The sequence below is a fragment of the Sceloporus occidentalis genome, unplaced genomic scaffold (assembly GCF_023333645.1).
Source record: "Sceloporus occidentalis isolate IW3139 unplaced genomic scaffold, rSceOcc1.0.p SCAF_2, whole genome shotgun sequence".
Lineage (NCBI taxonomy): Eukaryota > Metazoa > Chordata > Lepidosauria > Squamata > Phrynosomatidae > Sceloporus > Sceloporus occidentalis.
This window is the reverse complement of record NW_028316982.1, coordinates 60,881,316-60,905,946: the sequence shown is the minus strand read 5'-3', so window position 1 is coordinate 60,905,946 and position 24,631 is coordinate 60,881,316. Positions and strand designations below refer to the sequence as shown.

The following is a 24,631-nucleotide window of genomic DNA, read 5'->3' as shown; positions in this document are numbered from 1 at the left end:
TGTATTCAAAATAGAGGGAAAGAGATTCCAGCTCAACATTAGGAGGAACGTCCTGACAGTAAGACTTGTTTGAGAGTGGAGTATGCTGCCTTGGAGGTCTTTAAACAGAGGCTGGATGGCCATCTGTCAATGGGGATGCTTTGGTTGAGAGTTCCTGCATGGCAGAATAAAGGGGTTGGACTGGGTGGCCCTTGCGGTCTCTTCCAACTCTATGATCATTTCTTTAACTTAGACATGGTAAAGCACTTAGGGAGTGCTTAAGTGCACTGATAAGCAGTGCAGAAATGTACTTGCTATTGCTTGCTATTCTTTTGTCACTGTTGGGATTGGGTTAAGATAGCCAGATGAAGTAAAGGACAAGGCTCCTGACCTTTTAATGGCTGTATAAGAAAGAATTGCAGCAGACATTGTTTGCATGACAAGCAAAAGGCCCCAGCGATAAGCAACGCCTGAGGAAGCGTCCTTTTTCTGCCAACCACTAAACAGAGAGGAGTCCTGTCCCTTATTTTCCAAGGGGAGCTAACAATATCCTAAAGGCACCAGATTCCCTCTGATCATGGAAGCTAAGCAGGGTCTGTCTTGGTCAGAGTGGCCACGTGTCCTCCTTTTCCAGGGCATGTCCTCCACTTCAGCCTTGTGTCCAAGAGGAATTCCAAAACGTCCTCCATTTTGAGCAAGACTAAGAATCATGCATTTACTCTAGGAGTGTCTTTAGCTTTTATTTGGTAAGCGCCACAAATGTAGGACATTCCAGAAAAATGCAGGGCATGATCCCCAAAACAAAAGCAAAAGAAACACTGATATAGATGTAAAGCCCTGCCCCAAAGGGAGGGAGGGAGGGAGGGAGGCCTGCTCTGGGGCCCCGCCTGGAGGGCTCCTGCAAAGGGGAAGCCAGAGACACACACTCGCGGCTGCCTTTGATATAGGGCTGATTCACTTACCTGAGGGAGGGAGGGAACGGAGGAAGAGTTCTACTTCCGGGTCAGCTGAGGTGGCGCCGGAAGCGCGGGGCCTGGTTGCCATGGAAACGGAGGCCGCGGCAACATGGCGGGGCCTAGCTGGCTGCAGCAGCTGCGGGGAGCCAGGAAGACCGCCCTGGTCGGCGACGGTAAGGCAGGCCGCCCTCGCCAGGAGCCGGGGAAGGAGGGGCGCTGGGGCCCTGGAGGACGGCGGGGAGGCCAGGGAGGAGCGGGGGAACAGGCGGCCTCCCTTCCGGCCTCCTGTCCGGGAGGAATCCCGCAGCGTCCTCCATTTGGAGCGCCACTCAGCAGCAGCAGCAGCAGCAGCAGCAGCAGGCGGCGCTTGTCTTTCTGGCAGCGTCACGCCCGACATTGGACTGCTTTCTATTTGTATTCTATTGTATGACTAACTTCCCACTTTGAGCATGAATTCCTATTTGTGTCAGTGCTTCCATGCCCTGCGTCTGACCATGACTAAGAAGCATGGATTTATACTCTATCTATCAGTGCTTTTAGCTTTTGTTGAGCCCTGTCCTCCATTTCAGCCTTCTGTCCAGGAGGAATTCCACAATGTCCTCCATCATTTGTAGGACCATGAAGCATGGATTTACACTTCTGGGAGTGTTTTTAGCTTTTATTTGGTCATAGCCTACATTTTCCTGGAACGCCCTCCGTTTTGTGATGCTTCATCCTCCTGAAGGGTTATGGCATCTGGGCGGGAAGCGGGAGGCAGCGGGGGGAAAGCCGAATAACACAAATCTCGGCCTTTCAGCTCTGGGCCGCATGAAAGTCCTTCAACGCAGCACCACCCTCCATTCTTCCATCTCCCTTTCCACCAGCCAGGCGGTTTTATATCCTGAAGGTGCCCCCAGGAACCAAGGGATGGGTGGCTTATACATTTGTTATTGTTGTTCTGTGCCTTCAGGTTGTTTCCCTCTTATGGCAACTCTAAGGCGACCCTATCGTGGGGTTTTCTTGGCAAGATTTGTTCAGAGGCTTGCCATTGCCTTCCCAAGGCTGAGGGAGTGTGATGTGCCAAAGGCCAGCCAGTGGGTTTCATGGATGAGCTGGGACTCAAACCCTGGTCTCTATCATTGTAGCTCAATGCTCAAACCCCTGCACCATGCTGGCTCTCCGGTTTATAATTCCTAAGCTTCGATTTTTATATTACAGGTTATAACTACCTTAATATCAAAATCCAAGCAACGGGATCTTGTTGCACCTTTGGGACTAACTGAAAAGGACGCAGCTGGCAGAGTTGTGGTCAATTCTTTTGGTCCAAGTCTCAAGCCAAGTCTGAAGTCTCTACCTTCAGGTCTCAAGATCTTGTGAGATACCTTCAAGTCAACTCTCAAATCAAGTCTGGGAGCCAACCTTTAACAGAAAAAAAGGCTGGGCATATTTCTTGGAGGGGAAGAGCAAACACATTAAGCAACGGGCTTGAAGCAGGGGTTGCAGTCTTCTTGTCAGTCTGTGCCTGCTGCACCTCAGAGGAGCCTTCTAAAGCGATTCAAAAGCTTTAGAAGGATCCTTACATTTCAAGCCCATTGCCATTTGCTGTTCCCTTCCGAGAAATGTGTCCCCATGCTCCAGGGGCAAGTCTTGCCTGCTAGTCAAAGTGAATGAAATCAGCAACTTGTTCACTAAAAATATGCAAGTTTCAAGTCGAGTCAGTGTATCATTTCTGTCAAGTCCAAATGAAGTAATAGAAGTAACTTGAGTCCAACTTAGAATCATAGAGTTGGAAGAGACCAGAAGGGCCATCCAGTCCAACCCCATTCTGTCATGCAGGAAATCTCAATCAAAGCATCCCCAACAGATGGCCATCCAGCCTCTGTTTAAAGACCTCCAAGGAAGGAGACTCCACTGCACTCCGAGGAAGGAGTGTGTTCCACTGTCTTTCTCTCAGGAAGTTCCTCCTAAAGTCAAGGTGGAATCTCTTTTCCTGGAGCTTGCATCCATTGTTCCGGATCCTGTTCTCTGGAGCAGCAGAAAACAAGCTTGCTCCCTCCTCAATATGACATCCTTTCAAATATTTAAACAGGGCTATCATATCACCTCTTAACTGCCTCTTCTCCAGGCTAAATATCCCCAGCTCCCTAAGTCATTCCTCATAGGGCATGGTTTCCAGACCTTTCACCATTTTAGTCGCCCTCCTCTGGACACGCTCCAGTTTCTCAAAATCCTTTTTGAATTGTGGCGCCCAGAACTGGACACAATATTCCAGGTGGGGCCTGACCAAAGCAGAATATAGTGGCACTATTACTTCTCTTGATCTAGACACTATACTTTTATTGATGCAGCCTAAAATTCCATTGGCCTTTTTAGCTGCCGCATCACACTGTTGACTCATGTTCAACTTGTGGTCTACTTGGACTCCCAGATCCCTTTCACATGTAGTCTCATTCAGCCAGGTGTCACCCATCCTATATCTGTGCATTTCATTTTTCTGCCCTAAGTGCAGTACCTTACATTTCTCCGTGTTGAATTTCATTTTGTTAGCTTTGGCCCAGCTTTCTAGTCTATTCAGGTCATTTTGAATGTTGATCCTGTCCTCTGGAGTATTAGCTATTCCTCCTAATTTGGTGTCATCTGCAAATTTGATAAGTATGCTCCCAATCCTGTCATCCAGGTCATTGATAAAGATGTTGAATAGCACTGGGCCCAGGACTGAGCCCTATGGGACCTCTCTGGTCACTTCTCTCCAGGATGAAAAGGAGCCATTGTTGAGCACCCTTTGGGTTCGGCCGGTCAACCAGTTACAAATCCATGTAACAGTTGCCTTGTCTAGCCCACATTTTACAAGCTTGTTTGCAAGAATGTCATGGGGAACCTTGTCAAAGGCATTACTGAAATCAAGATATACTATGTCCACAGCATTCCCTTCATTTACCAAGCTGGTAATTTTATTATCAAAAAAATAGATTAGACTTGTGACATGACTTGTTTCTCTGAAACCCATTTTGACTTTTTGTGATTATGGAATTGCCTTCTAAATGTTCACAGACTCTCTGCTTAATTATCTGCTCTAGAACTTAAGTCTGAGTCAATTGACTTGAGTCTCCATCACTGAAAGTTGGTAGTATAAGCTTTCATAGGCGTGAGTCTAGTTCCTCAGATTCATGTGCTCATGCTACCAACTTCTATATTTCTCAGAGGTACTGCAAAATCCCTTTTGATAGAGTGGAGTGGATTACTGTACACTTTAGTAAAGTAAAATGACATTCAAAACCCACAAATCAATGATACTTTTACTGGGGCAACCAATATGCACAATTGGTTGTGCCCAGTAAATGTATCTGTTGTGGATTTTGGATGTTATTGTACTTTCCTACATGGCCAACATGGCCAACACAACTACTCCTGGATATGCTGAGAATAAGTGCCATGGAAATTGCTTGGTTCCTGACAGATATGAAGAAAGAATCAGATGACATGGTTTGGGATGGAAGATGGCAGTGCACAGGAACAGTAGTGGTTGTCACAGCTGTTTTTTGTGTTTTTCTACCATACATAATAGAAATAGGCTGGTGGATCTGTTGCGGAATGGGACTCTTTAATTTTTTCCCCTGTAGCCTCATTCACTTGTGTTTTACTTAGGCAAGCGAAAAATCCATTACTTGTTTGACAACGGGAAGGAGATGGCAGAAGAGTATGACATGAAGACTAACCAACTGCTTTGTAAGCCTTTCTTTCTTTGTTTGAATTGAAATCTGGTAATAGGAACTCCATTTTTTATGCTACAGGTTGTTAATGGTACAGAGTGCACATTGAGGAGTACCATCTTAGTTTTAAGTAAGTGCTTGTTGGCTACATCAAACGGAAGATCAAATCCAAATACCCTTAGTATCTGCTGGGGTTTGGTTCCACCCCCCCGCCATGGACACCAAAATCCATGGATGCTCAAGTCCCATTATATACGAATGATGTAGTAAAATGGTGTCTCTTATATAAACTGGCAAAATCAAGTTTTGCTTTTTAGATTTATTTTATTGGAATATTTTCAAACCATACATGACTGTGGATATGGAGAGCTGACTATACTTTTAACTGCAGTGTGGCTCCAGATGAAGTGGTTTGAGAGTCATTTTACTTAACATGGCAACATATTTCAACATATTCTGTCAAGGCACACATGACCGAATATGGCAAAAGAGGCTGTCCATGAATGTACTTGTGTGCAGTGAGTTAGGTAGGTAGGTAGAATTTCCCACTACAGTATATTTCTATTGAAAAACCTCATCTTTATTAAAATTCATTGGCCAGATTCTACCGAATCCTGGGCCAAACCCCATCCCCCCAGGTTGCATCCTCACTGCAATCATTTGGGGTCTGTTCCCCTGTTGCTTGGAAAGTGGCTGACTAATGTCCTTACACCTTCGTGCAAGCACTCTCTGTTTCTTGCACAGGAGATTGCTCACACAAGGGAATGAGGAAGAGAACATCAGTGAGCTATTTTTTGAATGACAGTGGAGCAGATCTTCACTAATCACAGTGGCTGATGACTGGTAAGTGAGGGTTGGGGGACTTTCATGGTCCCTATGTATCCCCTAAACAAGGAGATACATTGGGATCATGAATACAAAACACTTTTAGAGCTGTAGTTCTTGGTTATGCATTTGTAACTATGCAATAGAATCCCTGCTATTATTTCATAAAATTAATTAGTAACACCATGAATGGATAATACACCAGTCAAACCATGCAGTTTCCAAGCTGTACAAAGCTGTTTTTAGATTACTCTTTCTCAGAATTGGTCTAGTTTAGGCAAAATTATTAGAGCTTTCTTCATATATTAATTTCATAAAGTGTATCCACATATTGAAAAGGGCAGTGATGCCAAATTTCTGCCTCTGCTCCTGCATTACATGGCTCCCTGGTCTCAACTGTGATATCCATTCTTTGAGCATAGATGTCAGTCAGATAAGCCTGTTTCTGTAGATTTAGATATCGGTGGGTGTGGGGCACTGGAAATGGTTCTATATCAACATTTTCAAGAAAATTCACTTCACTGTCTAATGTTGTTTCTCACTCCTATGTCAAAATGTCCTAGCCCAGTGGTTCTCAAATGATGGGGTGGGACCCCTGGCCAGGGGAGGAGGAGCAAGAGTTGTTCAAGGGGGGGGGGGGTGAGACTTGGAGGCCCTGACCTCTCCTTCTCCTCTTCCCAAACTTTTTTTTGTAAAATTTACATATGCATTGAGTACAACTGTTCTAATTTGAATGCTTATTTCCATATAAAATTATAAAAGATGAAAATACATGAAAGTGCAAATGAAAATATGCACACTAAATAAATAAATATTTTTATTCACATACTGCAGTGAGTCAAGGGGCACATCCACTTGTGGATGTAAGGGGGGAGGGTGTCCCAAGGGTAAAAAGTTGAGTATCGCAGCATGTAATGATACTCCTTTTGACGATACTCCCTTGAAGTTATCAAGAAAATCTCCTTCCTACAAATTCCACCTCTTTGCTATGAATTTATTTAGGATGTTTTCCCCAAAGAACAATTTAAGGAGTGTTGCTCCTTCCCTTTCCTTTCTCTGCAGTGAGGAAATGGAGAGAGAAGAATACCCTGGGTGCTTCTGGCAACTGGCAGATTGAAGTGGGAGAGCCAAATGTGTTTGTGCCAGGTCCACTGGATCATGAGTTCATAAAAGAGAGCAGTAGCAATGTAAGTAAAGTTGCAGCACTCACAGATAAAATTAGAATGGGGCTCATTTTTGGAGTGTCATGTTGTGAATCCGTCTGCTTATGTTCAGACACTTGATTTCCAGCCTAACGTCATGTAACTCAGCCAAAAGTTGGGATGCAATGTTTCTGAAGATGTTCCTGGGGTGAGAAACGTCACATAGAGCTCTGTTAGATTAATTTTAAGACTCTGAAGAATAGGGGGGATGACCTGAGTGCTAATATGAATATATGACACTATCTTACACTAAGCAGAAATGATTGTTCCATCTATCCTAATATTACCTTTTTAGTTATGTTTAAATTTTATATCCTTCCCTTCAAATGATCACGTGCCATGCAGAGGGACTCTCAAAATACAATATAAAATCATACATTCAATTAAAGTATAATAGTACAAAGGCAACAGAAATACAGAGGCAGATTTTTTAAAAGAAAAATTCTTGGAACAAAACAAATACAGTAAGAAAACACAGTAAGAAAAATCTGCCAGGATAAAACGTCCTCACAAGTTCTGAAAAGACATCCAGTGTGGAGCCACCCTATATTACATGGAATTAGGTGTTTCATGGTAATTGGACTGGAGACACCAGCTCACTGTGGGTTGAGTCTCCCAACACTGCTGTTCAGTAATTTAATTGCTTGAAAGGCTTGCACTCTACCACTCAGTGCAGGCCCTTCCTTAAAGCCAACAGGTCTTGTATGACAGGTTGGCCTAGCACAATTCTGCTTGTACTTTAGTCTGATGGTGACTAGGAATCAACTTTCTGATTGACATCTTTTGTGGAAAGGACTGTTTTCAGCTTTGCTTCTTCTCTGTGATGCCTCTTTTATTACATCTCTTTTCTTCTCTTTCCCACTTACTTTCTCCCCATTCTGCATCAGAATGTCATTTGGGTAACCTGGATGAAATTCTGGATGCTTTCAAATGATAGGAATGAAAAGCACCAATACTGGCAGCTCTCCCTCCTACAGAATTCATGATCAGCATGGGGAAATATAAACACAGTGTATTTAGGAGCTAAAGCCAAAGAAACTTGTACATTCCATCATTAGATGCTAAATGCAGGTTCCATGGCCTAAACAAATCAGTCATACCCCTTTCCTTTACTAATAATAATGATAATATATTTATCTTTTACCCACTTCTCCCCATGGATCGAGACAGGGAACAACAAAAAATCAGCAGTTAACATCGGGTAAACCACATTAATTAAAAAATATAACAGCTTAAAAGGACAATTAAGACATACACATTTTTAAAACAGTCTGCATTTAAAATTCAGCATCCTTAATTCACAGTTTTTGCTCTTGTTTGCCATACTGTTTGATGAAGAGTTCTGCAGAACTCAAAAGACTGTATGCTATTTTTTGATCCCATTGCAGTCTTAATTGGAATTTTGGAACTCAGTTTCAGTACTGTAACTGGTCTGTGTAATAAGACCAAGCACCTAAACAGGGAAAACTAGGAATCCTCACTTATGCTATTGCAAAAAAGCTTGTATACATTAACAGTTTATTCCACCAGAAAAGAATGAGTGACTCAATATGTACATTTTCTCTAGCCTGTCTTTATGAGAAAAGACACCAAGAGCAGTTTCCAGTGGCGGATCCGGAACCTACCATATCCTAAAGATGTATACACTGTTTCAGTGGAGAAGGATCAGCGCTGCTGTGTGGTCCGGACAACAAATAAGAAGTCAGTAAGCATGGTTCACTGGGGGTGGGATGAAGTTGGTGCAGTATGGAGGCTTAAATAAATTCCAGAACTTAGAAACAACTGCATGTGTTCTCATTACTGCAAAATTCTACAATTTGTGCCTTTCCTAATTAACAGTATTTCGTTACAAACTGAAACAATTTTATTTCCAACTTCCAAATGTTGCCAATGGAAATGGGAGAAATATACTGGCATATATGCTGGCTCCTAAATTGTTTTTGTGTAATCCTTGGTGATTGCCTAGAGGTGGTGCTGTTGGCAAAGAGCTATTCTTTTCTCTTTCGCTATTTATGTTAAGGCTTGCTAAAGTTCTTCTGAGGGCAAAGAGCGCTATTAATCAGTGACAGCAGAGAGCCAGGGATGTAGTCAGGACTTGTCAAACACTTCACAAAGAAGGCCAGACTACATTAACCCTGTGGGCCCTTTCACTTAGCATCTTTGCTTCTGACTATCATTGGCAGGTGCAGGATCGGGTTCCTGCTGCTCTGTGGCCTCTTCTTCATAAGTATGGAGATGTTTAAGTACTTGTTGATTTCAGCAGCCCTTGAATATCCTCACTTTTTACAGAATCTCATAGTGAGTCTCGTAACACTAGAATTCAGGGTCAGTCACCCAATGAAATTGATTAGTAGTAGATTTCAGAACACACAAAAGAAAGTACTTCTTCACACAACACATAAATAACTTGTGGAATTTGCTGCCACAAAATGAGCTGACGGGCACTGGCTTAGGTAGCTTTCAAAGGGGATTAGACACATTCATGGACGATAGATCTATCAGTAGTTAGTAGACATGATAGGCAAATGGAATCACTGTGTTCAAAAGCAGTTTCTAAATACTAGACAAAGAATGAGAGTTCTTTTCTGCTTGTAAGGTGTTGGCTGATGCTGGAAACAGGATGCTGATATTGCTTTGGAAAGATCCAATAGAGCTCCTTCTTACGACACTATCTAATCTTGTTCAGATTTAGGCATACTGATGCTCATTTTAACTATTGAGCTTAGGATACCATAATTCTTCACAGAACTTGAAAATTTGCCATGTATTTGGAACGTGGCCCTGAAAAGCTCAGGAAAGAATAAGGGAGAACTAAATATCAGTAATCCAGTAGTTCTCAAATGGTGGGGTGGGGCACGAGAGTTGCTCAAGGGGAGCATGAGACTTGGAGGCTCTGATCCCTCCTCCTCTTCCCAAGCTTTTTAATGTGTAAAATTTACATATGCATTGAGTTAAATATAGAATTTACTTAAATAAAATTGTTTTAATGTGAATGATGTTACTTCCTTATAAAATGTTAAAAATGAATATTCATGAAAGTGCAAATGAAAATACACACACAAAATAAACAAAATATTTTTATTCCTGTACTAGGTTGTAGGGGGGATGATGTGATGTCTGCATGTAAATGTAAAAAAAAAAAAAAGGGGGGGGGGGCGCAAGAGCAAAATGGAGAATAGTCCCTTGAACCAGGTCTTTTTCCAGATAGTGTGGGCAAACTTTTCAGAGATACTTCATTTTATAGCTGCAAAAGAAATGAAGGAAAGCTAAGGTCTTGTAGAAACACAGATTTGCAGTACTTTGTCCTTTACTGTCATTAGCTCCAGCGTATGCCAATTTCAGCTGTTCATTTTAAAATTTATAGGTCTTGTAAAGAAGATATTACTGATTTTTTTTGTAAAAGAAATTAAAAGTTGAGCTGCTGCAAAAACAAAGAATCCTATACCAGCTGCTAACTGTTGCTTTAGATGGTCTGTCGTTCTGAGCCTACAGGACTACTCTTAATATTCTTAAGATAGGATGTGTGATCTGAAAAGCCATTCTAAGCTAAAACAATAGTAGTCTGGCACATGATGTTCCAATTTCTGTGCAGTTTAATGTTTTCAGCAGTGAAGTCACTGTAGCTTTTGCATCAGCAGTGCCACAAAAAATAGAAAGATGAGGCAAGAAACACAGTGGGAGTACCCAAAATGAACAATTTCTACATGGATAATTGCCCCCAGTTTAGAGATGTAACATTTCTGGAAATTTTGCAGCCATTGGGGGGGGGGGGGGGGCATGTGGACCAAGATCCCTATACCACATTTGTAGCTAAAAATGCCCTAAAGAATTGAATCCCCCCCCCCCCGACACTTAGGTTAAATTCCAGGGAGCCATTCTGAGTAACAGAAGTGTACAGAATAGTCAAGTGGGATGCTTCAGGATGATGCAGCCAGCCATGTCATCTTGAAACACACCACTCAACCATGTTGTAAATCTTCATAGCTTGCAGTAACTCCCTGGTATTTAAGTTGGGTTAAACATCAATCAAAACCATCAGTCAAACTATATAATACAAAGATGGATAGAATCATGTCAAGGCCTCAGGGGGAAACCAATCAATGTTATCAGAATCAGACAGTATATATGCCAACCACAAAGGCAGAAGGAGAAGAAACTGAGAAATTATACAGTGGAGTCCAGGAACAAATTGAAAACGCACCAACATAGCATTTCTTGTTATTCATATATGACTGGAATACAAAAGTAGCAAGCAGAGCAAAATCAAAAATTGTAAGAAAATTTGGACCAGGCTCAACAAATGAACCAGGAGCGCAACTGATAAAGAGTTTTGTGAGGCCAATAATCTGTCCTTCATACAACCAGAGAGGACACTGTAGATATGGACATGACCAGATGGTCAATACAGAAATCAAATAGACTACATAATTGGAAACAGAAGATGGAGAAGCTCTATTCAAGCAGCAAAAACAAGACCAGTGCAGATTGCTCCACAGACTCTGAACTACTAATATCAAAAATTAGAATAAAACTAAAGAACATAAAATCAATCAACATGCCGAAGTATGATCTGAACAACATCCCAGCAAAATTTAAAGATAACGTGAAAAATAGACTTGCACTATCAAGCATAATGGACCAGGAACAAGAACTATGGAGAGAAACCAGGGACTTAGTCAAGGAGGAATGTAGAAAGACACTAACTGTGGCCAAAAAGAAAGAGAAGAAACAATGAATGACAGATGAAATGCTTCAAGCTGTAATGGAAAGAAGAGAAGTAAACGAAAAGGGAGACAGTAACAGAACCAGAACTATGAATGTAACTGTTCAACAACTAGTGCATACAGATGAAGAAAATTATTATATTAAGCAATGCAGAGAAATAGAAAACAACAAAAAAGGAAGAAGAAACCTCTTCCACAAGATCTGTGAATTCAAAGGGAAATTTAAATCAAATGTGAGGATGCTATAAGATCAGAAGATAAACGTAACACATAATACCAAGATGAAATGAAAAGACAGTGGAAGCAATACACATAAGAGCTATATAATAATAATAATAGTAATAATAATAATAATAATAATAATAATAAATTTTATTTATATACCATCTTTCCAAGGATCAAGACGGTTTACAACATTGCTAAAGCAAATCCATAATATACAATGCAATAATACAATAATAAAGTCAATACACATATAAAATATAATATAACTCTAATGCAATACTATACAGTACAAATAATTCCCTCCTCCCTGCCTTTGCGACCAGATGACTGTGGTGTCTCCCTCTCTATAATGTCCCTTCTCTCCCCCCCCCCCCCCCAGTAGCAAGTCCGGTGTTCTTTCCCAGCGCTGGCGCAGGTGTTCCATCTCTCCATCTCTCCCCGGTGCGGCGGAGGACTTCAGGCGCTGGCATTGGGAGGCCTCAGGTGCTGGCGCTGGTCTTCTGGGCTGTTCATTTGGGGATTCAGCCAGCTTGGAAGGGAACCGCTCTTACCTGGCCCCTCCCCTTCCTCAGTCACCTCAGCTCCTTTTGGTGCTGGCGCTGGCCTTCTGGGCCATTTGGGGATTCAGCCAGCAAGCTGGCTTTGAAAGGAGCCGCTCTCATCTAAAAGAGATGAAAGGAGGAGTGGAACATGGAAAGAAGAATCGTTTGAAAATGATCCCCAAATTTTGGAAAGTGAAGTGAAAGCTGCACTTTCAAAACAATTGAGAAGAATAAAATCTCCGGAATAGATGACATATCAATAGAACTGCAACTATCTGCAGAGACAGAATTGAATTTTGTTCTAACTAAAATACATTGGGTCCTTGAGTTTGATTCCAGGACACGCACGCCCCCTGTGGATGCTAACATTTGTGGATGCCCAAGTCCCATTAAATACAATAACATAGTAAAATGGTGCTGCTAATATAAAATAACAAAACCAAGGTTTACTTTTTGGAATTTCTATTTTTTGGAATACTTTCAATCTGTGGATGCTTGAATCTGTGGATTAAAAAATTGTGGATATAGAGGGCCAACTGTATGCCAACAAATCTGGAAAACAAAATAATGGCCCACAGATTGGAAAAGATTGGTATACATTCTCATCACCCAAAAAGGAGACATAAAAGATTGCAGTAACTCTAGAATGAGTGCACTAATTTCCCATGCAAACAAGGCTTTGCTCAGAAATCTGCAGCAATGACTCTTAACACATAAAGAGTGAGAAATTCCAGAGATGAAAGCTGGGTTCAGAAAAAGAAGAACCACCAAGAATCACATTGCAAACATATGCTGGATAATGGAGCACACCAGGAAATTCCAGAAGGAAATCAGCATGTGTTTTATAGATTAAAGCAAAACTTTTGACTGTATTGATCATGAAAAACTATGGAATTATCTTAAAGAAATGGGGATACTGTTACATTTAATTGTCCTGATGCATAATCTGTACTCAGGATAGGAGGCTACTATTAGAACAGAATATAGAGAAACAGAATGGTTTACAATCAGAAAGGGAGTCTGACAAGGCTGGATTATATCACCCTATTTGTTCAACTTGTATGCAGAAAATGTCATACACAGAACAGAGTTATACTTGAAACAAGGAAAATACTGGCTGCAGCACCTTAGTCAGGAATACTAACAGAGCAGAGAAGGGATCTTATGAGGGATGTGAGTTTCTTAAAAGTGAGATATTGAAGGCACAATTTCAAATAGTCCTAATGAGGAGGAAAAATGGGAGCTGTCTAAAGAAACCAGGATGGATGTCTAAAGAGCTTTCAGCTGAGCTAATGGGCATGCACAAGAAATGAAAAAGAGGGAAACAACCAAAAAACAATTCAAACAAATAGCAAGCTCATGTAGGGAGAAAGTCGGAAAAGCTACAGCATAGAACAAGCTCAAGCTTGCTAGAGAGGTTGAAAACGACAAAAAGGGCTTTTTTTTAAAATGTCCTTAGAAAAATGAAAAACAAGGAAATGGCAGGGCAGCTTTGTGGAGAAGATGAAGAAATGCTAACAGGGAACAGAGAAAAGGCAGAACTACTCAAAACCTTTTTGACTTGGTCTTCTCTGAAAAGGAGAACAAGTGCTCAACCTGGGGGAAATGGAACAGATGATGCAGTAGAGGAAATGCAGCACAGAATAGGTGAAGAGGTAGTACAGGAATACCTGGCAACTCATAGCAAATTTAAGTCCCCAGGACCAGATGAACTACATCCAAGGGTATTAAAAGAACTGGCAGAAGTAATCTCAGAGCTACTGGCAACAATCTTTGGGAATTCCTGGACAACAGGAAATGCCCCAGTAGACTGGAGGAGGGCAAATGTTGTCCCCATCTTCAAAAAAAAAAAAAAAAAAGAAGAAGAAGAAGAAGAAAAAGAGGACCCAAATAATTACTGCCCCATCAGTCTGACATTAAGAAAGAATCTAGAGCAGATCATTAAAAATATAGTCTGTAAAGCACTTGGAAAGAAACACCATGATTACTAAAATTCACCATGTGTTTCTCAAAAAATCATGCCAAATTAATCTTATCTTGTTTTTTAATAAAGTCACAAACTTGGCAGATGAAGGCAATGCTGTGGATGTAGTGTATCGTGATTTCAGTATGGCCTTTGACAAGATCCCTCATAATATCCATGCAAAGAAGCTAGTAAAATGTGGGCTAGACAGTGCAACTGTTAGGTGGATTTATAATTAGTTGACTGACTGAACCCAAAGGTTACTACTCATCAATGGCTTTTCCTCATCCTGGAAATAAGTGAGTAATAAGTTGCCACATACTTCTGTCCTGGGGCCAGTGCTATTCAACCTCTTTATCAATGACTTGGATGATGGAATAGAGGGTGTGCTTATCAAATTTTCAGATGACACTAAATTGCCCAGAGGATAGGATCAAAATTCAAAATGACCTTAACAGATTAGAAAGCTGGACCAAAACTAACAAAATGAACTTCAACAGGGAAATATGTAGAACACTATAGGCTCGGTACAGACGAGCCTTGTGGCACGTCTTGATGACGTACTAGGGTTGCCCCGGGGCATCGCTTACAGACGCCCTGCAACCCTAGCACGTCGTCCGTACGTCAAAATGGTAGTGCCCTGTACAGACAGGCACCGCCATTTTGACACGACAGAACCTAGCCTCTGCACATCACGGCCATTGGCGCACTGCGGCATCATTATGGCGCTGCAAAAAGAACCTGTTTTTTGTGGCTTCTTTTTGCTCCCCAAGGAAGCTGCACGGTTTGTCCGCTGCAGCTTCCTCACGGAGCAAACCAGGGCGCTGGCAGACCGCCCTTTTTGGGCGCTCTGTACTGGGCCAATGGCAATAAAAATGAAACGCACAGATATAGGATGAGTGACATCTGACTTGAAGGCAGTACATGCGAAAAGGATCTAAGAGTCTTAGTGGAACACAAGCTGAACATGAGTCAGTAATGTGATGCAGCAGATAAGAAAGGCAATGCAGTTTTAGGCTGCATCAACAGGAATATAATGTCTAGATCAAAGGAAGTGATAGTACCACTGTATACTGCTTTGGTCAGGCCTCACCTGGAATACTGTTTAAAAAGGACGTGGACAAGCTGGGCACCACAGTTCAAAAAGGATGTAGACAAGCTGGAGTGTGTCCAGAGTGGAGTGACCAAAATGATGAAAGGTCTGGAAACCATGCCCTGTGATGAGCAGCTTAGGGAACTGGGTATGTTTAGCCTGCAGAAGAGAAGGTTAAGAGTTGCCATGGTAGCCATGTTTAAATATTTGAATGGCTGTCACGTCGAGGATGGGGCAAGCTTGTTTTCTGCTGCTCCAGAGAATAGGTCAAGAGCAATGGATTCAAGGTGCAGGAAAAGAAATTCCACCTCAACAATAAGAACTTCCTGACAATAAGAGTTATTTGAAGGTGGAACACTCTGACTTGGAGAGTGGTGGTGTCTCCTTCCCTGGAAGGGTTTTTTTCAATTGAATTTTTATTAACAAAACATTCAGACCATATCTACAATAAAAAATACACAAACAAACAAGCGAAAAACAAATCACACCTCTACACATCATCATTACCTATCTAAAAACCTTAGACATCCACATTAATTCAATCACTCTAGACATAACATTTTGCTTCCTTCCTGTTTTCAGTAGGGTCTCAGATAAATGTCTTAAGTATATCTTTTGCTTATTTCACTCTAATTTTCTACGTAGCTCTATCTTATATGTGCATTGGATCTGTCCAGACTGATACTTTACCTGGTTTTTCCCCCCCCTTCTGGATTATTGTTGACCATATAACAAAATCTTCACAATTATCAAATATCTAAATCAGATCTTATAGATTCTTATATATACCTATACATGATTAGATTAGTTGCTTAACCTATTTTGATAGGCGCTACTAGGGCTGGGTTCTCTATAACATATAGATTTTAGGTTGATTTCAGGTAGTTATACAACCTGCCCCAAGCCTTGTTTAATTTTTTCTATTGGTGCATCTCTTAAGAATAGTGTTAGCTTGTTGCATTCCATCCAATCATAGAGCTTCATTTTCTATTCCTGGATGTCCAGGATCTCCGTCTCCTTCCATCTTCTTGCATATAAAATCCTGGCTGATGAAATCATATAGTACAGGATTTTCCCAAATTCATTATCAAACTTCATATCTGTCATTCCTAGGAGGACTTTTAGCTCCTTCTTCAATTTAATCTGTAAAATCTACGCAATGGCTTCAAGAATAGTTGATCAATATTTATTGGCTTTTTCACAATGCCACCACATATGCAGCATTGTCCCTTTTTCTTTTTGATATTTCCAGCATCTGTCTTTCCTTGGAGGTTTTTAAATAGCTGGATGGTCATTTTTGGGAGTGCTGATTGTCTTCCTACATGGCAAGGTGTTGTACTGGATGGCCCTTGTGGTCTCAAGATTCTGTGATTCCATGACAAGGAGGAGTGAAGATTGGAGGAAAGAATAACAACAATCTAAGATATGTAGAAGACATAGCAAGCAATAGCAAGTACATTTCTATACCTCCACTTAAGCACTCCCTAAGTAGTTTACAATGTGTAAGTTAATTGCCCCCAACAAGCTGGGTACTCATTTTACCGACCTCGGAAAGATGCCAGGCTAAGTCGATCCTGAGCCCCTGGCTGGTATCAAACTCACAACCTTGCGACTGTGAGTGAATGGCTGCAGTGCCAGCATTTAACCACTGCACCACCAGGACTCAATAAGAAAACAATCAAGATTTGGAATAATTGCTAAATAAAGTCAAAGAAGGAAGTGCAAAGGCAGGCTTACTATCAAACATTAAGAAAACAAAAATAATGACCATGGAGGAATTACGTAAATTGTCTAGATGACAAGGAAATTGAAATTGTTAAAGACTTTGCATACATTGGATCAATTATTGATCAGAACAGAGACTACAGTCAATAAATTAGATGACTAGGAATGACCTATAAAGTCTTATACAGTTTAGGTCCGGACTATCTAAACGACCGTATCTTCCCATACAAACCTGCAAGAATTCTAAGAACTTCAGAAGAAAATTTCTCTCGCTCCCACCATCATCACAGGCTTGTCTTGTGAGAACATTAGAGTCTTCCGAGTGGCTGCTCCTACCTTCTGGAATGCCCTTCCATGAGAAGCTAGGCTGGCTCCCTCCCTGCTTGTCTTTTACTGGCAGGCAAAGATGTTTTTGTTGAAACAGGCTTTTGATATATAATCATTGTCAGGGAGGCTTTTATATGTGGTGTGTTTTATTTATGTTTTTAAATGTTTGTATGTTTAATGTAATTTTATATTGCTTTAATGAGATTATTTTAATTGATTGAAATTTTTTTATTGTAGTTTTTTAAATTTTTTAATTGCGAAGCACCTTGTGTCCCTTTCCAGGAGAAAAACAGAAAACAAGCAAGCAAATAAACAAAGGCAGATATGAAAGAACTGGACAAGGTCCTTAATTGCAAAGAAATAAAAGTGAACACTAAAAAGGATTGTCCAAACCATAGAATTTCCCATTACCATGTAGGGATAGATGCAAGAACTGAATAGTGAAGAAAGTTGACAGAAGCAAAACCAGCTCATTTGAGATGTGGTCCTGGAAAAGTGTGTTGAAAATACCATGGATGGCCAAAAGAACAAACAAATGGGTCCTTGAACAGATCAAGCCAGAACTCTCCTTGGAAGCTAGGATGACTAAATTGAGGCTGTTGTACTTTAGCCACATCAAAAGAATGCAGGACACAGTACAAAAGACAATGTTAGGAAAGGTGGAGAACAGCTGAACGTAGAACGAGAGGAAGACTACATACCAGATGGATAGACTCAATCAGAGATCATGGCCCTGAGATGCTGCAAGTGTGTATGTGGCCATTAGTACAGTTGTTCTGTCCAAACTAGAGTTAAGCTAGAAATTAACCACTCCATTTCAGTTCTTGTAGCCATTAGTGTTTCCTTGCCTGCACTAAGGGAATTTAGTTAACACTTTGGGCCGAAGAAGGGGTACTCTAATGGCTTTAACAGCTGCATGGCAAGCTGCAACTCAACAGATAAAAATTTCCGTCTTGGAGATGTGATGAGGTATAGATCTGAACCTACTGATTGTCTGAGGGTGTAACTGTTAAAGGTACATGAGCTCTGCCAGAACAGAGCTGACTGAAGAAACCTTTAAAAGAAAATATTGCTGGCCATTCCAACTCATTCATTGTTGTCCCCTCTAGTCACAGCAAAAGGCTGTTCAAGGTGGATTTGCTCCAGCCCTCTTGCTGTAAAACAAATCCATTAAAGCAAACTTTCCAAACAAACAGGCAAAGCCTCCATGGCCACAGCAGATTCAATTATTGTAGGGCGAGGTAGCAGTTAACATTACACTGGAAGGGGGCAAAGCAGCAGATCTGTTTTCCTTTGATCTTTCACAGATTTTAGCTAGAGACTAGACCAGGTATTTTCCCACTGCTCCAACCCTGGGGAAGGGTGGGGGACAAAGTTGGTGTTCCCAGTGAGGGCTCCCTAGGCTCTTTGAAACACTGGGCTTTAGGGGGGACCTGCTTTTTTATTGTCTCAATCAGTAAGAAGTTAACACTTCCTTAACATGTCTTTGTGTTCATCTAATCTTTGCTGTTTAACCTTTGACACCCCCATTATTATCCATGTCTGCCACCTTTCCCAAATACACGGCAGAAAGCTCCAAGCCCTGCGGTAACATTCCTCCCTAGCAAGCAAGGCAGTCAGGGCTGGATGGCCTTTGTATACATTTTCGTTAAGGTTTAGAAAATAAAGGGTTCATGTTTTGTGTAATAGTAGTTCAAGCAGTCAACCTCTGCAAGCAAAACCAGCTTAATGGAGAAGTATTGCTCATGGATCTGGCTAGGAAATAAATTCTCCTGTTCACTTTGTAGTACCAGAAACATGTCAGTGATAGAGGGAATTTCGCAAGGGAAGAGTTCAAAATAAACAACAGCAACACAAGAACAGGAAAATAAGAATAATGTTCATTATTAAGTTGTGGTTAGAAGAAGATAAAACTGTTCAAACAAATGGCTGGTGTGTGTGTGTGTGTGAGAGAGAGAGAGAGAGAGAGAGAGAGAGATCATCCAGATTCAAGGTGATGTAAAATAAGGAGTTTGAGGTGTCTTACTACCCTTTTGCCTTGTAAGCAAGAGACTGAAACATTTACTTACAACCATGTTTGGAAAAGGCAGTTATCAGCTGATTAAGAAACTGAATGTCAAATGACAGTATAACTTTAGTTGATCAATCAAGACAAAATAAAGAAATCATCTGAAGAAGCCCCCCTTATGTCACACAGCAGGAAATAGTTTTACAGGTTTTACATGCAGTTGTATACAAAGAAAATCTGTTGCCCAATTAGCTAGGGGTATCCTTTCATTCAGGAAAGTGTGCCACATGCACCCTTGACCCTTTTTCTCTTCCCCCTCCAAGTTCCCATTTTTGCTGATGTAATTTGCAGTCAAGTTGGCTTCAACCTATGATAACCCTATGACTACCCCAAAATTTTAAAGAAAATTTTAGGCAAAAATTTCCCTGAATTAGCCCCAAACACAGAAACATTCAACACCCCCACTGAATCCACAAAACCTGGCCAAACCAACCACATCACCAAGAAGTACAGATTAGAAGTAGTTTCTATCACTTCTGGTTTTCATTTTCAGCCCAAAAATGTGAAAATTGACCCCTTCAGCAGTTGCATACGTCTGTTTTAATTATATCAAAATACTATTCCAGTCAATTAAATATTTTTGGTAAGTGCTGAGCATCTAAGCCGCAGATAGAATGATAAATGAATATCTTTCTATTCGTGTTTCTCTGAATTAAAATTATGACATGTATGTTGAATTGAGCCCTTGTAAACTAAGCACTCCTCTTGGTATGGGAAGTTGCAACAAACATGGTCTTACTCAGACATTCTCTATCATGCTTGCCTTCAGATATTACAAAACGTTCTCCATTCCTGACCTAGACAGGTTCCAGCTGCCCTTGGATAACACTGCTCTGAGTTTCACTCATGCCAACAACACTTTGATCATCACGGTAGGTACCCGTAAAGTTAACCTGTCAGTATTAACACATCTCCCAGCTTGCTTGCTTGCTTGCTTGCTTGCTTGCTTGCTTGCTTTTATTTATTTATTTATTTATTTATTTATTTATTTATTTTGGCAGTGCTGCCTTTGTGAAAAGCCATATTGTTTGCCTGACCCTGTGGTTCTTTAAGTTGCAATCTGTCTGCTCATGCAGTTGGGATATGTGTCTGTGCTGACTAGGGCTGACCAGATGTGGGACAACAGTGCTGCCTTACCATTCCTTAATGTGCTCTCCTTGCTTACTTCTGTCTGCCACAGTAATGGAACAATGTTAACAGGAGACATCCATGTAAGAAAACGGTAGGATGGGTGAATTCAGAAATGACTACTGAGAGAACTGCTTGAGAAGGGTGGAAATCACAACAGCAAGAGAAAAGAGGATAGTATCTAGTGATATGTGTTTCTTACAAAAATCAGAACTAGAAAGGTTACTGGAAGTTTCTAGCACTCTTAAATTATTTTATCAGATTGAATATATTTGGATTAAATTTTACATTCAAACCATTAAAAGCTTTACATGGAAATTATTTTATTGGAATATTTATAAAAATGTAAAGTCAATAGTATATACTTCCCCTATATTTAACAAAAAATGAGTATCACCTCAAGGAACACTATTTTTTAACAACACTTTAATTTTCTTTTGCTGAGGTATAATTGTAGAGACTCTGTACACCAGATGGTAAACAAAAGCATAAGAAGTAGTAATGGTTTATGAAATAGGTAAATGTCATCCATTTCGTGCGGCTATGCAAGAAAACAAATCAGAGGGAGCCAGCAGGCAGACCAGCAACATCTTGGACTGCCTGAAGGAAGAGGCCCCTCCCTCCTCAACTGTCATCTTGGCCTCAGAGGGAGCCATCAGGCAGACCAGCAACATCAGGGACTGCCTGAAGGAAGAGGCCCCTCCCTCCTCAACTGTCATCTTGGCCTCAGAGGGAGCCATCAGGCAGACCAGCAACATCTTGGACTGCCTGAAGGAAGAGGCCCCTCCCTCCTCAACTGTCATCTTGGCCTCAGAGGGAGCCATCAGGCAGACCAGCAACATCTTGGACTGCCTGAAGGAAGAGGCCCCTCCCTCCTCAACTGTCATCTCGGCCTCAGAGGGAGCCATCAGGCAGACCAGCAACATCAGGGACTGCCTGAAGGAAGAGGCCCCTCCCTCCTCAACTGTCATCTCGGCCTCAGAGGGAGCCATCAGGCAGACCCAGCAACATCAGGGACAGCCTGAAGGAAGAGGCCCCTCCCTCCTCAACTGTCATCTCGGCCTCAGAGGGAGCCATCAGGCAGACCCAGCAACATCAGGGACTGCCTGAAGGAAGAGGCCCCTCCCTCCTCAACTGTCTTCTCGGCCTCAGAGGGAGCCATCAGGCAGACACAGCAACATCTTGGACTGCCTGAAGGAAGAGGCCCCTCCCTCCTCAACTGTCATCTTGGCCTCAGAGGGAGCCATCAGGCAGACCAGCAACATCTTGGACTGCCTGAAGGAAGAGGCCCCTCCCTCCTCAACTGTCATCTTGGCCTCAGAGGGAGCCATCAGGCAGACCAGCAACATCTTGGACTGCCTGAAGGAAGAGGCCCCTCCCTCCTCAACTGTCATCTTGGCCTCAGGGGGAGCCAGCAGGCAGACCAGCAACATCTTGGACTGCCTGAAGGAAGAGGCCCCTCCCTCCTCAACTGTCATCTTGGCCTCAGAGGGAGAGATCAGGCAGACCCAGCAACATCAGGGACTTCCTGAAGGAAGAGGCCCCTCCCTCCTCAACTGTCATCTTGGCCTCAGAGGGAGAGATCAGGCAGACCCAGCAACATCAGGGACTTCCTGAAGGAAGAGGCCCCTCCCTCCTCAACTGTCATCTCGGCCTCAGAGGGAGCCATCAGGCAGACCCAGCAACATCAGGGACTGCCTGAAGGAAGAGGCCCCTCCCTCCTCAACTGTCTTCTCGGCCTCAGAGGGAGCCATCAGGCAGACACAGCAACATCTTGGACTGCCTGAAGGAAGAGGCCCCTCCCTCCTCAACTGTCATCTTGGCCTCAGAGGGAGCCATCAGGCAGACCCAGCAACATCAGGGACTGCCTGAAGGAAGAGGCCCCTCCCTCCTCAACTGTCATCTTGGCCTCAGAGGGAGCCATCAGGCAGACCCAGCAACATCTTGGACTGCCTGAAGGAAGAGGCCCCTCCCTCCTCAACTGTCATCTTGGCCTCAGAGGGAGCCATCAGGCAGACCAGCAACATCTTGGACTGCCTGAAGGAAGAGGCCCCTCCCTCCTCAACTGTCATCTTGGCCTCAGAGGGAGCCATCAGGCAGACCAGCAACATCTTGGACTGCCTGAAGGAAGAGGCCCCTCCCTCCTCAACTGTCATCTTGGCCTCAGAGGGAGCCAGCAGGCAGACCAGCAACATCTTGGACTGCCTGAAGGATGAGACTTCTCCCTCCTTTAACTGTATTTTTATTGTATTAACGATTTTACTGTACACCGCTATGATCATCGCGGAATAGCGGTCTATAAATAAAACATATTATTATTATTATTAAAACAGGTTATCCATGATATAGTATTTCATAACATACCAACAGTTTGAGTGACTTGAAAAAAGATGTTGACTTGTCTGTACAAAATGGGAGATCCAGTGGTCAGTGATTTCCAAGAAGGAACTGACATGGGAAAGTAGCGTTATGCTGTTGGAATCAGTAAGGATGGGAAGGCCAAAAGCCTTTTCAGCCTACTATGTTTTGAATGAGGCTCTCTGGAGGCATAGAATCCTCCATATACATAGGATAGGCTACAGAGAACAACTAGGAAAACATACATACAGAAAACCATGTCCTGCCTAAGGATAAGGTCTAGCAGGAAAATATATCACTTACTATTGATATTTCTATTGCAGTGTTTCAATAACAGGGCTTCATTGACCGCACACATTTCCTATTCCTTGCCATTCACTTTTTTGAAATTTTAATATGTCCTGAAGCTATGGGATTTTGTGTAGAAATCCAGACCCCAAGATGGATGGGGAGAGAATACAACAAACCTAATAGCCAGCAACGTTAAATCTGCAGTTTACAATGCACTATAATACAGTAAATGGTTAAAAGTTAAGGCACACTGCAAAACTAGAGAAATAATAGCAAACATTAAACTGGATGTACTTGAGATATAGCGAAATATTCAGCATATCATTAAACTAATAGTAAGAATTGTGAAGCCACCCAGATATTGTTATAATTTGCAGCTCCCAACAGCCCTATCCAGCGTAACGTGGTGAATATTGTTGGAAGTTGCAGTTCAAAATCTGGAGATCAAAATACCTACCACTGTATTTGTAGGTATTGTATTGTTGTATGTCTTCAAGTCAACTTTGACTTACAGCAAACCTATAAATACAGTTTTCTTAGCAAGATTTATTCAGATGAGGTTTTGCCATTGTTTTTGTGTAAAGTTTAGAGAGTGACTTGACTCAAGATCATTCAGTGTGTTTCCATGGGTGAGTGAGGATTTGAACCTCAGTCACCCAGAGTCCTAATCCAACACTCAAACCTTAGCTTTAGATGGTTAAAAAGATAATGTGCATGACAGAACTTCATGGCAGTCCTTGTGCTTTTTACATTGATTGCTCCCTGCTTTTGCATATAAGGAACTATGTGACATTCCTGTTTGCCTTGGAAGTAGAGTTCAATAACATTTTTTTCTCCCACAGTATCAGAAGCCAATGGAGATTGTGGCCGCAGAGGAGGAGCTGCAAAAGGAGCTAAAGAAGATCAAAGCAGCAAATGATGGTGATGGAGAGTGCAAGACACAATAAACAATTGCAGATTTTTTTTCTGTATATATTTTGCTACATTTAATATTTATTAAATATATTGGATGGAGATTAATTTGTTTGGAAATTAATTTGGCAAACTTAATTAATATAATAATAATAAAAGTAGGAACACCACAAAATGCTTTAGAGCCTGTCAGCAGCCTGTTTACCCTCAGCCCATGTAAAAAGGGATAGTTTCTCAGTGGTAAGCCTTTGGAAATTTGCTTTCTACACTTCTTGGTGATTAAAAGCTGTCATATTACCACAAGCACCTTTATGTGTGAATTATTTTAAAGCAACTGATTGCAATTAACAGCCATCCAGGATGTGAGGGCACCTTATGAAAAGAAAATGAGCCCAAACTACTTTTTAACCTCAGAGCAGAGTTGACATTGAGGCAATATCTAAGTAAAAACTTGACAAGTATCTTAGGCATGTCTGGCATTACCTTTAAATTTCCTAAAGAGACTTAAATACTTATGTTTTCTTTGGTTTGCCCCCAAACCATACATCTATTCTCTGGTTTGAAAGAAAACATGACAGATTTTATTCTCCTCACTTGTTCCCTAGAAAAGTATATTCTGAAGCA

The 24,631-nt window shown here is 41.7% G+C and overlaps 1 protein-coding gene across 2 annotated transcripts; it reads left to right on the top strand.

Annotated features, from left to right (window-relative positions):
• Positions 1-1,017: 1,017 nt before the first annotated feature.
• On the top strand, positions 1,018-24,115 carry LOC149318440 (protein DPCD-like). Of its 2 annotated transcripts, none has more exons than XM_089509724.1 (6): positions 1,018-1,108; positions 4,560-4,640; positions 6,512-6,636; positions 8,219-8,352; positions 20,124-20,190; positions 23,938-24,115. In XM_089509724.1, the coding sequence occupies exons 1-6, from the start codon at positions 1,045-1,047 to the stop codon at positions 24,040-24,042; spliced, it is 576 nt and encodes a 191-aa protein (XP_089365850.1). In that variant the 5' UTR covers positions 1,018-1,044; the 3' UTR covers positions 24,043-24,115. The 2 variants fall into 2 exon arrangements, with proteins under 2 accessions (XP_089365850.1, XP_089365849.1); XM_089509723.1 differs by having other exon boundaries at positions 20,088-20,190.
• The last annotated feature ends 516 nt before the right edge of the window (positions 24,116-24,631 follow it).